Source organism: Amblyraja radiata, chromosome 23 (genome assembly GCF_010909765.2).
Source record: "Amblyraja radiata isolate CabotCenter1 chromosome 23, sAmbRad1.1.pri, whole genome shotgun sequence".
In the NCBI taxonomy this organism is placed as follows: domain Eukaryota; kingdom Metazoa; phylum Chordata; class Chondrichthyes; order Rajiformes; family Rajidae; genus Amblyraja; species Amblyraja radiata.
Window position 1 is genome coordinate 39549802 of NC_045978.1, and position 19750 is coordinate 39569551.

The window sequence follows — 19750 nt, forward strand, 5'->3', positions numbered from 1 at the left end:
CAGCTCGAGCTGCTGTGGCAATACATATCCTGAACTAGTCTGTACAAATCTCCCGATTGTTTCCATAAATGTAGAGTTTTGGTTGCCACTTTGTTGCTATGCAAATGTCCTCTAATGCAGCTTACACACTGGTGTAATTGATTTGTATCAAATGGCACAAGTTGTGGTGTGAAATCTGCCTTGCCTTGCTTTTAGGTGTGAGTGTATTGGCAATTGGGCCATTCTGAACAATTAATTTATATTTTGTGAACTGAGCTTTTGCTCAGGCTGTACTTCATGTCATCATTTTTCTTTTTGCAGTGTATGCTTGGAAGGGGGAGACGGATGAAGAATACATTTGGTGCATTGAGCAGACACTGTACTTCCGTGATGGAAAATCCCTCAATATGATTTTGGATGATGGCGGTGATCTTACAAATCTAGTCCACGTTAAACATCCTAAACTCCTACAAGGTTAAAAGCCTCTGCTATTGTTTTGCTCAAGATCTTTGCCAGATTAATGGTTTGTGTTATGATGTACATGTTTTTTTTAATGATTTTAGCAAAGGAGGCAATGCATCCTGTTGTAGGCTTGTGTCTCAAATTGGAAAGATCTTGAGATAGTTGAAAACTTTCTAGAGCAATTGTGCTGACAATTTTGATTTCAACCTAACTGCAAAATACTATTTTATATAACCTCTATTCAAATGGAACCACTTTAGAAAATATCGTTATTGTAATTCAATCCAGATAGTTCTGAAGAAACGGAATCTGTAGATTGTGCTTAAGAAATAGCGGAATGGAGACGATAACTGCATCACTGGTTAACAACCAGTGCTGTTATTGCAGTTTTGGAGAATACACAAAATAGTTATGGCAAGACTCTAAGGGATTTAGCCAAAAACAATAGGATTAGGACACCAATTGTTATTAGTATTTTCATGCCCTAATAACTCTGCAGTAGATTTTTAGAATGTCAATGCTGACTGGTGTCCTTGATTTACCAAGCTGAAACGTTCCTGACAGCATTAGTATCAGTGTAAACAGTTTCAAGTTCCAGATAGGGCAGAACTGCAGCAGAGGCACAATTTGCTATCCTTTGGTTCTTGGAATTCTTGATAATATTATGAAAGTTGGAGCCACGATAGTCTCATTGGTACTGTTAACAGATGTTTCACATTTTCAAGGTCAGTAGATTTAATTTATTGAAGTGCTGGTGTCCATTTCCTTGAATACTGATGGATTTAAGATCAAAATGATTAAAGTGTAGGATGTTATCTTGTAGATGCAGATAGCTACTCTTTATACCTGATTTTGTTTTTTTGTGATAAAACAAACCTCTTCTGCCTAATTGTTCCTCGTTCATTTTTATTTGACCATGATGTGCTTAAGTGAGAGTGGGATGATTGTTGCCTATTCATCCTGCAGGAATCAAAGGAATCTCAGAAGAGACGACAACTGGAGTCCACAATCTCTGGAAGATGCATAAGAATAAGACACTCAAAGTTCCTTGTATTAATGTGAACGACTCTGTCACTAAGGTAACATTCTAAGAAACTTCCCGTTGCACTGTTCCATTAACGCATTTCACTCCAGTGCAAGCCAAGGAAATATTCTCATCAGCGATTCTTGTAAATACAGGTCAACCACTGATTTTCAGGCACCCCCTTTAATCGGGCCAAAATTTCGAGTGCGCACTTGAAATCCCCCTGTGAAGTCTCCCTCCCCCCCACCTATATTTTGCCCATACCCATCTAAACCTATTCTATCCATGCACCTGTCCAAATGATTTTAAATATCATGAAAGTATCTGCCTCAGCTACATCCTTTAGTCGGCTTGTTCCATATATCTGCCAAAAAAAAAGTTGTCCCTCTGGTTCCAATTAAATATTCCCCTCGTCACCGTAAACGTCTGTCTTCTGGTTTTTGATTCCCCTGCTCTGGGGAAAAGTGCGCATTTACCCAATCTATTCCTCTTGTGATCTAGTACTCCTAAGATCACCCCTCATCCTCCATTTCGGCCCAACCTTCGCCCTCAGCACAGACCCTCAAGTCCTGGCAACATCCTTGTAAATATTCTCTGTACCCTTTCTAGTTTAACCGTTCCTATAACAGGGTGACCAAAACTGAACACAATATTCTAAAGGTACACAAAATTGCTGGGGAAACTCAGCGGGTGCAGCAGCATCTATGGAGCGAAGGAAATAGGCGACGTTTCGGGCCGAAACCCTTCTTGTGTACCTTCGATATTCCAGCATCTGCAGTTCCTTTTTGAACACAATATTCTAAATGTGGCCTCACCAATATCTTGTACAACTATAACAGAGCCTCTCACCTATGTGTAGGAGAAACTGAAGATGGACACAAAAAACTAGTAACTCAGCGGGTTACGCGGCATCTCTGGAGAAAAGGAAGAGGATGACATATCAAGTCGAGACCCTTCTGTCTGAAGCGTCACCTATTTCTTTTCTCCAGAAATGCTGCCTGACCCACTGAGTTACGACAACTTTTTGTCTGTCTCCCAATTTATATACTCGATACTCTGTCGAAGGCCAATGTGCTATTTGGCTCCTTGGCCACCCTTTCTACCTGTGACACCTCATTCAAGGAACTATGTACCTGCACTCTTAGATCCCTCTGCTCTACAACAATTCCCAGAATCCTTGCATTCACTGTGTACACTGTGCCTTGGTTCAACTTTCCAAAATGCAACTCGTCACACTTCTCTGTATTAAACTCCATCAGCCGAACTGGTCAAGATCCTGCTACAACTATCCTCGCTCTCTACAATACCACTCACTTTGTGTCATCTTCAAACTTATTAATCATGCCTTGTACGTTCTCATCCAAATCATTCATTATAGATGACAAACAGCAATGAGCCCAGCACCGAACCCTGAGGCACACTACTAGCCACAGGCCTCGAGTCCAAAAAGCAGCCTTCCACCATCACCCTCTGCTTCCTTCCACAAAGTCAATTTACTCTGCATTCAGCTCGCTGTCCTCAGATCCCATGCAATCTAACCTTTAGTTTAGTTTATTATTGTGTATACTGAGGTACAGTGAAAAGCTTTTGTTGCATGCTAACCAGTCAGTGGAAAGACTATACATGACTAGAATCGAGCCATCCCTAGTGTACAGTTTCATAATAAAGGAAATAATGTTTAGTGCAAGTTAAAGCCCGATTAAAGTTAGTCGGAGGGTTTCCAATGAGGTAGATAGTAGCTCAGAACTTCTCTCTAGTTATTGATAGGAGGAATCAGCTGCCTGGAGAGGGGAGAAAAGGGAGTGATCGGGTAAGACTCAATTATGCTGGTGGCCATGCCGATGCGATTTTGTGATACATCCCGATAAAGTGCAGTCCACCTTGCAGAACCTTGTCAAATGCTTTGCTGACGTCCATATAGACCGCGTCTATGGCTTTGCCCTCATCAAACTTTTTCGTCAAATCTTCAAAAAAAACTCGATCAGATTCATGAGACGATCTCTTAAGTACAAAACTGTGCTGATCATACCTAATCGGTTCATGTACATCTAAATGCTTGTATATCTTATTCCTCAGAATACTCTCTAATAACTTTCCGACCACAGATGTTAGACTCGCTGGCCTCTGGTTCCCAGGCATTTCCTCGGGAACAATCACATTTTCCACTCTTGATTCTTCTGACACCGTGCCCATATTTAATGATTTGTAGATCCCAACCGGGGCACCTGCAATTTCCTCTCTAGCTTCCCACATTTAGATGTTTCCTTCTGTCATAGACTTAAGTTGCAATCAGACAACATTGTTTTGGAGCCTTTGCAAGATGCTTCAGATGTCTGTTTTTGGCAGCAATCTGAATGTCTACATCCAATCTGGAGTGCTTGTTCAACACTCTGGTGAATCTTCCCTGCACCCTCTTCGTTCAAGTTTAAACAAGAATGGCATTTTATTTTTAGTGGCAGGTGCCTGTAAAGTGCTTCCAGGGGAGGTGGTGATGGCAGATATGATAACAACATTTAAATGCCATTTAGACACAAATATACATGGAAGGGAGGGATATGCACCATATGCAGGCAGATGAGCAGTTTAAATTAGCATCATATTCAGCATTGACCTGGTGGGCTAAAGGGCCTGTTGCTGTGCTGTTTTATTACTGATGTGAACTACAACCTCTGATTGTAAGACTAAAACCCTTCTGTTTTATAATATTGTGCAGCGTTCCGACATCCCTGGTGCTAGGGAGGCACGCTGTTGCTGCTTTCATCATGGAGGCTATCCACCACCTCCCACAGTATTCCTGTTTATAGCCATAGTGGAATTCTGCACTACCTGCAGAACAGTGACCACAGTTCTGCCATCACTTTTGTGCCAGTGCAGCTGATAATTCTGAAGTGGTTAGCTCACTAAAGAGGCTATCCATGACCATGAGTGGGTGCCTGATGGGATTCCAGTCAGGTTTTATACGGATGCCATGTCCTTGATTTTCTGCATAGTGTGGGAGAATACCACGGTGCTAAATTCCTGCCATAGGTTGGGTAAATTAATGGCACTAGAAGTTGACAAATCCCTGACACTTAATTATCTGCCAGTTTAGTATTCTAAGAGGTGCATAAATTGGTTTTGGTTTCATAACATTTTCTTGATTTTTGGAACAGCCCCAGACCATTGACAGATCACAAGTTTTTAATTGATCAGAGCGAATGAAAATAGGGAACAATAAGTTTGTTTCATTAGGGAAATTCACAGTGTTGATAAGCATGTGCACTAAAGTGGTCATGACCATCATTTATTAGAATCAAGCTAATAATGCCCTAAGCTTGAATGGTTAATTGGCAGCTGTTGGTTTTCCTTCTGCTTCTGCCTTTAAGCTTTCCATTGACTCTTGTTAATCTATGCCAAGATTGACTGCAAAGAGGGTTCCATGGAGAGGATGAATTTTTGGGTGCGGAATTGCTTCTCTTTCATCTCATTCTTTCTGCAGAGCAAATTTGACAATCTCTACGGTTGCAGAGAATCGCTTATTGATGGCATCAAGCGTGCCACTGACGTCATGATTGCTGGCAAGGTGGCAGTGGTGGCAGGATATGGTGATGTGGGCAAGGGATGTGTGCAGGCTCTACGAAGTTTTGGAGCAAGAGTTATTGTAACAGAAATCGACCCCATTAATGCTCTACAGGCTGCTATGGAAGGTAAGAGTAATTAAATTGGGCGGTACAACTTTTAAGTTACACTGATATAGAACATAATAATTTCAAACAAATTCGCCAGTATGTTACCAGGACTTTAGAGGTTGCATTAGAAAAGATTTTACATTCTTTATAAATATAACTTTTGCAAGTTTGAATTTAAGTCCTGCTTTTGAGGTGCCTATGAAACTTTTACAATGACAGCAGATGCTAGCTTAAATTTGACAAATGGGATTGGGTTACTCAATTTTGTGGCTACTGTAATGAGTCATCCAGTGATTATATCTGACTTGGAAGAAGATGAGAAGAATTTCTTGTGTTAGGAAGCATTACTTACTTCAGGATACTCAGCCTCTGGCATCTGCAGATATATTTTGTCATATTCAGTTTGATTAATAGTGAACCCAGCAGTTTTGATAGGGGAAGATGGGAATGCCGTTGAATGTCAAAGTCTGAAATTACATTCTGCTGTTGGAAACTGCCAGCCATTTTGGAACATAAACACCCTTTATCAGCCCATGTTTGAATGTGAGCTTGAACTTGTATGCAGTTGTGGACAGCTTAAGAAATAGCAGGAATTAGTCATTCAACCATTTTGAATTTACTGTCATTCAATAAAATCATAATTTGATCATGTGAGAATAATTACCAGGAGAACTGCAGAACCTTATTGTGGCAGCAAATTGTACCTTAGGGCAATTAAGGTTGGGGGAATTTTTTTAAATTCCTTACCTCGACGGAGATGCGATTTGTTTTTTCCCCGAATCGTATCTCCGTCCGCACTGCGGTCTAACATAGTGGAGCTGGGGACCGACTTCGGGGAGCACCAACCGCGGAAGCATGCAGACTTACCACCGCGGAGCTTGCGGTCCCTGGTTAGGGACCGACTTCGGGACCTCCAAGTCGCAGAAACTTCGACTACCCCGACGCGGGAGGTTCGATCGCCCTGACTGAGGATGGTTCGACTCCCCGACTGCGGGAGAATAAAGAGGGAAGAAGAATAGACTTTATTGCCTTCCATCACTTGAGGAATGTGGGGAATCCGCTGTGGTGGATGTTTATGTTAACTTTTATGTAATTGTGTGTCTTGCTTTTTTTTTTAGTATGGTTGGATGGTAATTCAAGTTTCACTGTACCTTAATTGGTACATGTGACAATAAACCCACCTTGAAATTAGGGATGGGCAGTAAATGCCTCCGCCAACAATGTGTACAGCTCATAAAAGATAAAAGAAGTTCAGTTAGGAGCTCAATTGAGTTATTTGGTAGGAAAGCACAAAATGACAAACTGAATAGGTCAGCTAGTCCCTTGTCTGCTCAACATTGCATTAACTCCCATGTTCTGCTGCCCCCCTGCAGAAAAAATATATGTATAAATAATAAATTAAGAAACAAAACAAAATTTAAAGAAAATAGGGCGGCACAGTGCCACAGCTAAAGTTTCTGCAGTACAGTTCCAGAGATTGTGTTCGGTCCTGTCCACGAATGCTGCCTGCACGGAGTTTATACGCTCTCCCTGTGACCACGTAGGTTTTCTCTGGGTGCTCTGATTTTCTCCCATGTTCCAAAGACATACAGGCTTGTCGGTTAATTGGCTTCTATAAATTGTCCCGAGTAGGTATGATAGAACTAGTGTATGGGTGATCGCTGGTTGGCACAGACTTGATGGGCCAAAGGGCCTGTATCACTGAACTGATATCCCTTGATTTTTAAGATGGATAAATGTATTTTTAGCAATTGCGTGCGTCTCCACATTCCGCTCCAGTAGAGAATTCCAAAGATTCATCCCTGGATCCCAGGGACCCCCCTGCATATTTTATTTTAAGACCGGCTCCTGATTCCAAGCACTCCAGTCAGATGTTGCAATCAACTCTGAACTATAACACGAGGCAGCCTATTGAACCTTGAAAGCAAACCTGCCATTCTTGGATTTAGACCAATGACACTGAAATAATGGTGATGATTGTCAAGATGGTGTGAAACTTGGAGAACGATGTAAAGGTTTTTCACTTGCTCATGAAAGCCAAATGGTTGAGATCATATACTGAGGTGTGAATGGAATTCTAAATGTGGTGCAATTTCAGTTACCACTCATGCCTCTGAACTTAAAGGTCATTGATGCAACAGCTGAAGCAGGCTGGACCAAGGAAAGTCCCAAAGAAGTCTTACTGTCACATCCTGGAGTTGTGATGATTCAGTGAGTAACCAGGATAAGAGGAGCTACTTTCAGATTAGCTCCAGCAAATTCACCGTCCAGTGCAACCTGTCCATCTTGTAAATGCCAACTCTGTACCTGAAGAGATTCCAATGATCCAAAAACTAAACCCTTGCACCATCTCTTCAGTCATCTGCACAGTTCTCCACTACATTGGCTAGATGCTGATGTTGTAAATATACTGCAGCTTGACTGGAGCACGTGCATCATGTAATTATGTTGAATGCACTGCTCAGCAGAGTTCTGCTAGTCTGTATATTGAGTGAGAAAAGTTGTCTGAAGACTAATAGCTTCTCAAGAGGAAGCAGGGATGTATTGTGCACTTTGCACTTCTGACTGAGCTTAGGTGTGAAATCTTCAGCCTTTGAGCTTGATTGCAGGACCGTTGTGTTGCTGAGGATAGACAGGTATGTTCGAGTTTATTCCAATTTTTTGCAATTATATTGCCATTTATTTTGATGCCCCTGAAGATCGTTGCTTCTGTCAATATTAACTAAACTGATGCATCTACTACATTGGTAGATTGAGGATGATGTCAAATGAGTTCATCAAGAGGGAAAAACTACAGATTCTGGAAATCTGAAATGAAAATTATTCTCAAAGTATTTACACACCTGACAGCAGTTGTGGAGAACATTGATATTTTAGATAGTTAACCTTGCATTTCTCTTCAGATGCTGCCTTGTTTGTGGTGTCTTTCCAGCAACTTCATACTTCCTTCTGGCTCGCTCGCTGGCAGGGGTAGTGCTGCACAGCCGTGTTTGCTGAGGGGCTCAACTACCAGTAATGCCAACCTTGCTCTCATTATCAGTGATGAGATTTAAATTCCAGCCTGACAGTTTTCCCCAGAGCCTTGGAGATTTGAGCACTGATCTCTGGATCATTAGTCAAAGGCACTAATTTGGTCGCCTGCTACTTGCCCGTTGCATCACTTTCACCCCAGATTTACTCACTTAATGCCATATCTTGCATAACATGTTCTTGGACTGATGTTTCAGCTCGAGTGCAAGTGATCAAACTCATTGTACTTTCTAGGTTATGAGGTCACAACAATGGATGAAGCATGTAAAGAAGGAAATATCTTTGTGACAACAACAGGCTGCAAAGATATAATTTTGGGAAGGTAAGAAGTGGCTGGTAATGCATTTGTTTTAATCTGCGCAGGCGTCTCAATGACCTCTCAACTCGTAATGTTAAATTACTTTGAAGAATTGTTCAACAGTCCTACATTTCTGTAATTTAGTGCATCTTTCATGATTTTGAAGTACATTTCCAATTGTTTTCAAAATGTTCCCGTGTAATGTGGTCCACACTGGATAAATGATAATTGGCATGATCTTTGACTATTGAGAAGTCTGTAGCTACCTCATTGTGACATTCAGAGCCATTGTTATATACCCCACCCATCAAGGTTCTGAATGCCACTTTTGTCAAAAAGGTTGGGAACCTCTGATCTAGATCCTGCTGTATACTTTGCTAACCTGCAAACTTGCTGACCAACCTATCCACATTTATGTCCAAGTCAAAACTGATCACCAAACTCAGCGACCAGGGCATCGACCCCTCCTTCTGCAACTGGATACTGGACTTTCTAACCAACAGACCCCAGTCTGTTAGGTTAGACAAGCACACCTCTTCAACCCTCACCCTGAACACCGGCGTTCCACAGGGCTGTGTGCTGAACCTCCTCTACTCCCTCTTCACCTACGACTGCACACCTGTATATGGCACTAACACCATCATCAAATATGCAGGTGATTGGCCTCATCAGCAACAACGATGAGTCGGCCACAGGGAGGAGGTCCAGCTCCTAGCAGCATGGTGCGCTGACAACAACCTGGCCCTTAACTCCAAGAAGACCAAGGAGCTCATTGTAGACTTCAGAAGGTCTAGGGGCGGCACGCACACCCCTATCCATATTAACGGGACGGAGGTGGAACGTGTCTCCAGCTTCAGGTTTATGGGGGTCAACATCTCCGATGACCTCTCTTGGACCCACAATACCTCAACACTGGTCAAGAAGGCTCACCAGCGTCTCTTCTTCCTGAGGAGACTAAAGAAGGTCCATCTGTTTCCTCAGATTCTGGTGAACTTCTACCGCTTCACCATCGAGAGCATCCTTACCAACTGTATCACAGTATGGTATGGCAACTGCTTTGTCTCCGACCGGAAAGCACTGCAGAGGGTGGTGAAAACTGCCCAACGCATCACCGGTTCCTCACTCCCCTCCATTGAGTCTGTCCAAAGCAAGTGATGTCTATGAAGGGCGCTCAGCATCGCCAAGGACTGTTCTCACCCCAGCCACAGTCTGTTTACCCTCCTCCCATCCGGGAGGCGCTACAGGTCTCTCCGTTGCCGGACCAGCAAGTCCAGGAACAGCTTCTTCCCGGCGGCTGTTACATTACTTAACTCTGCACCTCGGTGGTTGCCAGTCGCCCCCCCCCCGGACACTCATTCCCCCAGAAAAATTGCACTACTACGACTGTATGTACGTATATATATTTATTGCTCATTATTCTTTGTTCGCTCTTCTGGGGAGATGCCAACTGCATTTCGTTGCCTCTGTACTGTACACTGCACAATGACAATAAAGTTTGAATCTGAATCTGTCACTTGTATGCATCACAATGGGCCCCAGCACAGTTATCTGTGGAATTGGTCACTGACCTACAGCCAGTTTAATGCCCTTCCAACACAACCCTTTCTATTATGCTTTAACCAGTTTTGAATCCATACGGCCAAGTCACTGAATTCTTCTGGATCAGCTTACCACGGAGAACTTTATATACTCCCTCCCTGGATCCTAGTCGATTATGCTTCCCTCAACACCATGGGCTGCGTAATATCATCCACAAATATAGTATAACTTGCTTAAAACTTTGACTGCACTCTGACATCTCATGAGAGAGGAGGCAGACTACATAAGAACACGGTCCTTCAAAATGCACACCAACCTGAATTGCAAAAAAGCTGAATATCCTGATGGGGGAAATGGACCTCACTACCTAACAAACCTGGAGTACCTTCTCAATATCTACCTGCACAACCAGATCAGCAGATGGGAATGGGTAATTTACGTTGACCAATCCACATGTTTATTTGAATGAAGGCAGTAGGTGAACTTCTAATAGTTGTTCCTTCCACCTGTGCCCAGTGACATAACTGCCTAAGACCTAATTTGTTGGCTAATTTGTTAAAATATTTGATGCCATGCCCATTGCAGTAAACTTTCTCCCTGCTGCTTGCTCTATAAATAATTGTTAATGCCGATTTTGTCATGCTTTCTGCAGAACAATCAGTTTCTTTGCACACTCAAGGCTATTTCTGGCAAACTACTTGTGCACCCTATGGTCCTGACTGACTATCTTCTTGCTTTGTGGTTTGCGTACTTATGTACGAACATGCTAAGGGATATATTGCGCGTTTTTAACCTATGATCTTTCTGTAGCTGAACTGCTATATCCTGCACTTCCCTTCCTATCCAACCTGTTCGACTCGTGTACATGATTTGCCAGATAGTAAGCAAAATTGTTTTAGACAATAGGTGCAGGAGTAGGCCATTCGGCCCTTCGAGCCAGCACCGCCATTCAATGTGACCATGGCTGATCAACCCCAATCAGAACACAGTTCCTGCCTTCTCCCCATATCCCCTGACCACTATTTTTAAGAGCCCTATCTAGCTCTTGAAAGTATCCAGAAAGCCTCCACTCAGGCCTAGAATTCCAGTCTCACAACTCTCTGTGAAAAAGTGTTTCCTCATCTCCGTTCTAAATGGCTTACCCATTATTCTTAAACTATGGCCCCTGGTTCTCTTCCAACTCTTGACTCTTCCAACATCGGGAACATGTTTCCTGCCTCTAATGTGTCCAAACCCTTAATCCTACATGTTTCAATAAGATACCCTCTCATCCTTCTAAACTCCAGTGTACAAGCCCAGCCGCTCCATTCTCTCAGCATATGACAGTCCTGCCATCCTGGGAATTAACCGTGTAAACCTACGCTGCGCTCCCTCAATAGCAATAATGTCCTTCCTCAAATTAGGGGACCAAAACTGCACACTATACTCCAGGTGTGGGCTCACTAGGGCCCTGTACAACTGCAGAAGGACCTCTTTGGTTTTATGCTATCTCTTCATGTAACCTCAATAAACCAATAAATGTTCCAGCTAAAGCATAACTATTTGAATTATTTACATTGCTTTTTTATTTAATATTCCTGGTTCAAGGCACGTGTCCAAAATGTTTGCGAAGACGGTTGTGAACATGAATCCCCAGGTGCCTCTGGCTTTGCCTCTACGTGGTTCCTCAAACCCCCCTCGCCTGGTTCCAGCTATCACTTGCTAGGCTTTGCCCGCCCCCACCTCAATCATTTTTAAGAATCCCGACCTGTAATGTTGCCTATCCATGTTCTCCATTTATCTGCCCAGCCGAGTTACTCCGGCACTGTCTTTTTTTGTAAACCAACATCAGCAGTTACTTGTACTCCAATACATGTTGGGTTGCATCAACCTGACTATTATGACTATTATGCTCAAGCACTTTACTAGTCTGTCCATAACCTCAAGATCTGTTGCTGTTCTCAGTTAACCATTTGTCAGTGTGCACATTGTGTCCAGACTTGTAACAACAAGCTATGGTTGTCCTCTGACCCAAGGAGATGCCCATTTATATGCAGGCAACTCCTGCAGAAGGGGTTGTGTTCCTAGAAAAAGGCCTAATGTGATTTTCTGTAATGTCAAGGTGTTATCTGTTGCATCAAGGAAAGCAATTGGCCTGTCAAATATGACCAGTGCCAATGTGAGGGTGCTGTTTGGAGATGACTAGAATGGTATGAATGTCTCAAGACAGCACAGGAACAGCCCTTGATATCATTGCGCCCATGTCAGCCATTATATAGCTATTGCTACTAATCCCAGTTGCCAGCATTCAGCCTGTGATTTTCAAAGCCATAGTACTTTAAGTACTCATCTAAATGCTTGTTCTGAGTACTTACCTCCACACCTCCATTAGCATTATTTCAGAGCTCTCACCTCAGAAAAGTGGCTCTCAAATCCCCTCTAGATCTCCCAATCCTTGCCTTAAACCATGCCCTTTGTCACAGATATAATATTCTCCCAATCTATTGTATCAGTGCCCATCGATTTTGTACTTCTCATTTGGGTTCCATCTTGCCTTGCTTATTCTATGTCTCCACAGATGACAAGTTCCATCCTCCATACCCCTTCCAATGCAATTATATCCACCCTGCAGTGATCAGAATTGAATGCAGTACTTTGGTCGTGGCCTAACCAATAAGTATAATAGTGGTAGACAAAAGTGCTGGAGAAACTCAGCATGTGCAGCAGCATCTATGGAGCGAAGGAATTAGGCAACGTTTCGGGCCGAAACCCTTCTTCAGACTGATGTAGGGTAGGGGGCGGGGAGAAGAAAGGAAGAGGAGGAGGCAGAGGGCTGAGGGAGAGCTGAGAAGGGGAGGAGACAATAAGGGCTACCGGAAATTGGAGAAGTCAATGTTCATGCCGCTGGGGTGCAAACAGCCCAAGTGGAATATTAGGTGCTGCTCCTCCAATTTCCAGTGGTGTTCACTCTGGCCATGGAGGAGGCCCAGGGCAGAAAGATCGGATTCGGAATGGGAGGGGGAGTTGAAGTGCTGAGCCACAGGGGGATCAGGTTGGTTAATGCAGACCGAGCGGAGGTGTTCGGCGAAACGATCGTCAAGCCTACGCTTGGTCTCGTTGAGTGATGCTTCTCAGTTGGAAAGAGCATGGAAACAGGTCCTTCTGCCCAAATCATCCTTGCTACCCATGATGCCTATCCAAGCTAGCCCCATTTGCCTGCATTATATCCTCCAAGCCCTTCCTATCCATTTGCCTTTCAAATAGTTTTTAATGCATTGTAATTGTACCTGTACATATTGCTCTGGCATTGTTCCATATACTCGCTGCCCTCTGCATTTAAAAGAGACCCAGAGGGCAACCTTTTCCCAGCAGCTTTTAAAATTGAGTGGCATTGTTAAATATTGAGTTTCTCCCCCAGGGCAGGGAAGTCTAGCATCAGGGTTCTAGTTTAAGGAATTAGGGAAAACATTAAAGGCAGTCTGAAAGGTGAGCTTTTCACACAGGGTGGTGATTATCTAGTGGATACAGACCTAATGCAACTGAGATTGGTGTAGATTGGCTTTATGATCAGCATGGACACGGTCGGCAGAAGGGAATATTTCTACGCTGTACAATCTGTCTGAAGGGTCCATTACATGAAGCGTCACCTAACCATGTTCTCCAAACATGCTGCCGGACCTGCTGAGTTAATCCAGCACTTTTTTTCTATAAACCAGCATCTGCAATTCCTTATTTCTGCATGATTTTAGATTGGGCATTTGTGGGTTGATAAAGATACAAATCTTTAATGTGAGAAGGAAGTTTAAAGATGTGCAGCACGTTGTTTTAGTGGTAGGTACTTGGAATGTGGTGCTCTCAACAGATGTGAGGTGTTAGGCATGCTCATGGATATGCAGGGAATGGAGAGCAACATGGATCATGTGCAGATGGTAAGTACCAGTTTAACTTGGGTGGACAAAAATGTTGGAGAAACTCCAGGCGAGGCAGCATCTATGGAGTGAAGGAATAGGTGATGTTTCGGGTCTATCCTTTAGACTGATGCAGGGGGGCGGGAAGAAGAAAGGAAGAGGCGGAGACAGTGGGCTGTGGGAGAGCTGGGGAGGGGGAGGAGGGAGAAAGCAAGGACTACCTGAAATTGGAGGTCAATGTTCATACCGCTGGGGTGTAAACTACCCATGCAAAATACAAGGTGCTGCTCCTCACTCTGGCCATGGAGGAGGCCCAGGACAGAAAGGTCGGATTCGGAATGTTAAACCGAAGACAGTTTAACTTGGCATCACGTTCAGTGCAGACATTGTGCCTGTTCTGGGTTGTAATCTTTGTTTCTTTTCACCTGCCCCATTGTATATCGCCTCATCTGATTTTGTCTTTTGCATGCCCTTATTTTAAAACTGTCCAAACTTCCTTAGATCCAATGGCCTCTGGTCTCAGCTTCAGGCATTCTAATGCTTGCATCTTTGTACACTAATTTTGGAAGATTGTTTGATAAGTTCCAACTCCATTTGCTTTTACATCATCAGAACCTGACCAGTGCTGCAGAATTCTGATACAGTGATGGAAATGTGAGCACTGAGTAAATCCTCTTTTGTCCTTTGGTCACTCAGGCACTTTGAACAAATGAAGGATGATACAATCGTGTGCAATATTGGTCACTTCGACATTGAACTGGATGTCAAATGGCTGGCCACTAATGCGGCAAAGAAGGTGAACATTAAACCACAGGTAGGTTGGCTTTCAACTGTAGAATGTTGGTGTGGCTCAAGTTCCAATTTACTCACATCTGGTATTAATAATATAACAGATTAATTGTTGGCTTGCTGTCATATGTTTATCCACTAGAGAGCGAGCTTGTCCAATAGTGGGAACAGCAAACGGAGCAAATGTCAGCTGGATAATGTCCACATAACAATTTTTAAAAATGATTTGCATGGATACGGTTTAGATGTTGGGATAAAAGATGAAAATAATTATGAATTCTTAAAAACCTATTTGATAACCCATTAAATTTGTTGAGGGGAGCAAAACTTTTGTCAAACTAACACTAGACTTGTTGGTACTGACCCTAGTTGCAGAATGAGCTTCATTAAATAAAAAGTCCCTAACCGGAAGATGAAGCAGTGGACAAGTAACAATGATACTGTCATAGCACCAAGTCTGCATATAAAATTGGCTAAGGAGCCAATAGCAGAAAACATTGAAACCCTCATTCCTACACATTATTCCATAAGATAATCTTTTATGGTGTAATTTTCCTGCATTAATACCATATTCTTGTGTAGCTTAGAACATTAGCTTTCCACCTGATGCGTGGAAAAAATAAATTTTAATGAGTTATCGTTGAAGTTTAATTCTGCATGCTTTTTATTTGAGAGCATTGCAGAATGAGAAGGTATTCAATTGCCCTTGAAAGTGATTTACTTCCTTGAACTGCTGCAGTTCTTGAAGTATGGATATGACTTTAGTTTAGAGATACAGTTTAGCGATACAGCGCGGAAACAGACCCTTCGGTGCCCGCCGACCAGCGATTCTGCACCCACTAGGGACAATTTTTACATTTACCAAGCCAATAACCTACATACATGTACGTCTTAGGAGTGTGGGTGGAAACCGAAGATCTCGGAGAAAACCCGAGCCGGTCACGGGGAGAACATACAAACTCCGTACAGACAGCACCCGTAGTCAGGATCAAACTTAGGTGTGCTGCGCTGCATTCGCTGTAAGGCAGCAACTCTACTGCTGTGTCACCGTGCCGCCCTTAATGCCCTCAATGTTAGGGAGAGAATTCCAAGGTGTTGACCCAATGATGAAGGAATGGTGATACATTTTCATTCTGGATGGTGTGTTTGGTGGTGTTTGAATGCTGATTTCAAAGGGATCTTGGATAGCTGCAATGCCACTTGCAGATGATACAAACTGCTGCTAGTGTGTGTTGATGGTGGAGTGAGTGAGTGAATAATTGCGGTTGCGTTGCCCATCAAGTAGGCTGCTGTGTCCTGGATAGTGTTGAGCTGCTCGAGTGTTGCTGAAGCTGCACTCATCCAGGCAAATAGTGTTCCATCCCCTGACTTGAGCCTTGTAGATGGTGGACAAACTGGAGTTTAGAACTGAGTTACTTGCTGCACGATTCCAGGTATCTGATCTGCCTTTGGAGCTACATTGTGTATATGGCTTTTTAGTTTCAGTTTCTGATCAATGGTAACCCAATGTGTCAAATCAAGAATATTTCTCACAATGACACTGATCTCCCTTGACTGCTACACCATCTTATTCTATGCCCTTCTTAAACAGGAAATCCCCAGCAACTATTTATTTTCCTGTTTTGGTCATCCTTCAGCTATGTATCAGATGACTATTATATCAAATACAATCACTTATGTATGTGGCATTAATTCATGGTGGCATTAATTCATGGACGCATAATCTGATACAGACTGATAATCTCTCTGCAGAGTAAGGTAGACAAAAGTGCTGGAGAAACTCAGCGGGTGAGGCAGCATCTATAGAGTGAAGGAAATGGGTAAAGTTTCGGGCCGAAACATTGCCTATTTCCTTCGCTCCATAGATGCTGCCTCACCTGCTGAGTTTCCCCAGCACTTTTGTCTACCTTTGATTTTCCAGCATCTGCAGTTCCTTCTTAAACACTCTGCAGAGTAAACTCTCTACCGATTACACTTGTACAGAGAATAGTACAAGAACAAGCCCTTCGGCCCACAATATCTGTGCCAACCATGATGCCAAGACCATCTCTTAGCTCTGCTCAGAATCCATATCCCTCCATTCTCTTAAATGCCGCTATCGTATTTCCCTCAATCACCACATCTGGCAGCATGTTCCAGGCAATCACTGCCCTATGTATATATATATTTTTTTAAGTTGCCCCGCACATCTCCTTTAAACTTTGCCCCTCACCTTAATGTTATGCTCTCTGGTATTTGGTATTTCCATCCTGTGAAAATTTTTTTGTCTTCCCTATCGATGCCGTATACTTTTATATGCTTCTGTCATGTCCCCCCGCAACTTCTGGCGTTCCAAATAAAACAATCCAAGTCTGTCCAATCTCTCCCTGTAATCTATATCGTCTAATCCAGGCATCATTCTGGTAAACCACCTCTGCACCTTTTCCCAAAACTTCCGCATCCTCTCTGTAAAGAGGCAACTTTAACAGAAGACAATGCTCCATTTTGGTGGCAAAAACAGGAAAGCAGACTATTATCTAAATGGTGGCCGACTAGGAAAAGGGGAGATGCAGCGAGACCTGGGTGTCATGGTACACCAGTCATTGAAAGTGGGCATGCAGGTGCAGCAGGCAGTGAAGAAAGCGAATGGTATGTTAGCTTTCATAGCAAAAGGATTTGAGTATAGGAGCAGGGAGGTTCTACTGCAGTTGTACAGGGTCTTGGTGAGACCACACCTGGAGTATTGCGTACAGTTTTGGTCTCCAAATCTGAGGAAGGACATTATTGCCATAGAGGGAGTGCAGAGAAGGTTCACCAGACTGATTCCTGGGATGTCAGGACTGTCTTATGAAGAAAGACTGGATAGACTTGGTTTATACTCTCTAGAATTTAGGAGATTGAGAGGGGATCTTATAGAAACTTACAAAATTCTTAAGGGGTTGGACAGGCTAGATGCAGGAAGATTGCTCCCAATGTTGGGGAAGTCCAGGACAAGGGGTCACAGCTTAAGGATAAGGGGGAAATCCTTTAAAACCGAGATGAGAAGAACTTTTTTCACACAGAGAGTGGTGAATCTCTGGAACTCTCTGCCACAGAGGGTAGTCGAGGCCAGTTCATTGGCTATATTTAAGAGGGAGTTAGATGTGGCCCTTGTGGCTAAGGGGATCGGAGAGAAGGCAGGTACAGGATACTGAGTTGGATGATCAGCCATGATCATATTGAATGGCGGTGCAGGCTCGAAGGGCCGAATGGCCTACTCCTGCACCTAATTTCTATGTTTCTATAACAAGGTTAATTCCCGGGATGGCGGGACTGTCATATGCTGAGAGAATGGAGCAGCTGGGCTTGTACACTCTGAAGTTTAGAAGGATGAGAGGGAATCTCAGTGAAACATGTAGGATTAAGGGTTTGGACACATTAGAGGCAGGAAACATGTTCCCGATGTTGGAGGAGTCTAGAACCAGGGACCACAGTTTAAGAATAATGGGTAAGCCATTTAGAACGGAGACGAGGAAACACTTGTTCTCACAGAGAGTGGTGAGTCTGGAATTCTCTGCCTCAGAGGGCGGTGGAGACAGGTTCTCTCGATGCTTTCAAGAGAGCTAGATAGGGCTCTTAAAAATAGTGGAGTCAGGGGATATGGGGAGAAGACAGGAACGGGGTACTGATTGGGGATGATCAGCCATGATCACATTGAATGGCGGTGCTGATTCAAAGGGCCGAATGGCCTCCTCCTGCACCTATTGTCTATAAATACAGTCTAATCAAACTCCTATAAAGCTGCATCATGATGTCTTGATTTGTTCTCAATGCCATGACCTATGAAAGCAAGCATGCCAACTCCTTTAATCCGGACATCTTCCAACTTTGCCTTAAAGCTATGTCCTCGAGTATTTGTCGCTATCTTAGGAAAAAGGGTCTGACTATCTATTTCCCTCTTGATTTTATAGACTGCAGCTTAAATAGGTCTGTGCTAGTTGATGGTTCTGTGAATCATAGCTGCTGTTTCTTTGTTGATGTCCAAATTATTCACTAATATTTCAGCTTATTTTTCAACTTTTGTGCTCTGGCTCACAGGTTGATCGCTACCAACTGAAGAATGGTCGTCATATCATTGTTCTGGCTGAGGGTCGTTTAGTAAATCTTGGCTGTGCAATGGGACATCCCAGCTTTGTGATGAGCAACTCTTTCACCAACCAGGTTCTGGCACAGATTGAGCTGTGGACTCGTAATGAAAAGTACCCAGTGGGGGTCCACTTCATACCAAAGAAGGCAAGTTCTTGATTTTGTGCATCATTTTTTTTTAAAGAATCACATTTGTAAAATTTTGGATTTCATAGAGTAGAGTAATACAGTGTGGAAACAGGCTCTTCGGCCCAACTCGCCCACACCAGCCTACAATGTCCCAGCTACCCTAGTCCCACTTGCCTACACTTGGTCCATAACCCTCCAACCCTTCCCTATCCATGTACCTGTCCAACTGTTTCTTAAACGATGGGGTGGTCCCAGCCTCAACTACCTCCTCTGGCAGCTTGTTCCATACACCCACCACCCTCTGTGTGAAAAAAGTTACCCCTCGGATTCCCAATCAATCTTTTCCCCTTCACCTCGAACCTATGCCCTCTGGTCCTTGATTCCATACTCTGGGTAAAATACTCTATCTTCCCGATCTATTCCTCTCATGATTTTGTATACCTCTATAAGATCTCCCCTCATCCTCCTAAGCTCCATGGAATAGAGACCCAGCCTACTCGATCTCTCCCTGTAGCTCACACCCTCTAGTTCTGGCAACATCCTCGTAAATCTTTTCTGAACTCTTTCAAGCTAGACAATATCTTTCCTACAGCATGGTACCCAGAACTAAACACAATAATCCAAATGCTGCCTCACCACCGTCTTATACAACTGCAACATGGCCTCCCAACTTCTATACTCAATACCCTGACTGATGAAGGCCAAAGTGCCAGAAGTCTTTTTGACCACCTTATCTACCTGTGATTCGACCTTCATGGAACCATGCACCTGTACTAGATCCCTCTGCTCTACAACACTACCCAGAAGCCTACCATTTACTGTGTAGGTCCTGCCCTTGTCC

General features: G+C 43.4%; 1 protein-coding gene across 1 annotated transcript in view; it reads left to right on the forward strand.

Moving 5' to 3' along the window:
• Positions 1-19750, forward strand: part of ahcy (adenosylhomocysteinase) — a 43443-nt gene that overhangs the window by 21974 nt on the left and 1719 nt on the right. The window contains exons 4-9 of the mRNA XM_033042075.1: positions 301-453; positions 1408-1520; positions 4944-5151; positions 8398-8485; positions 14584-14701; positions 18733-18927. Coding sequence (XP_032897966.1) covers positions 301-453; positions 1408-1520; positions 4944-5151; positions 8398-8485; positions 14584-14701; positions 18733-18927 — 875 coding nt within the window. The remainder of the gene's footprint in view (positions 1-300; positions 454-1407; positions 1521-4943; positions 5152-8397; positions 8486-14583; positions 14702-18732; positions 18928-19750) is intronic.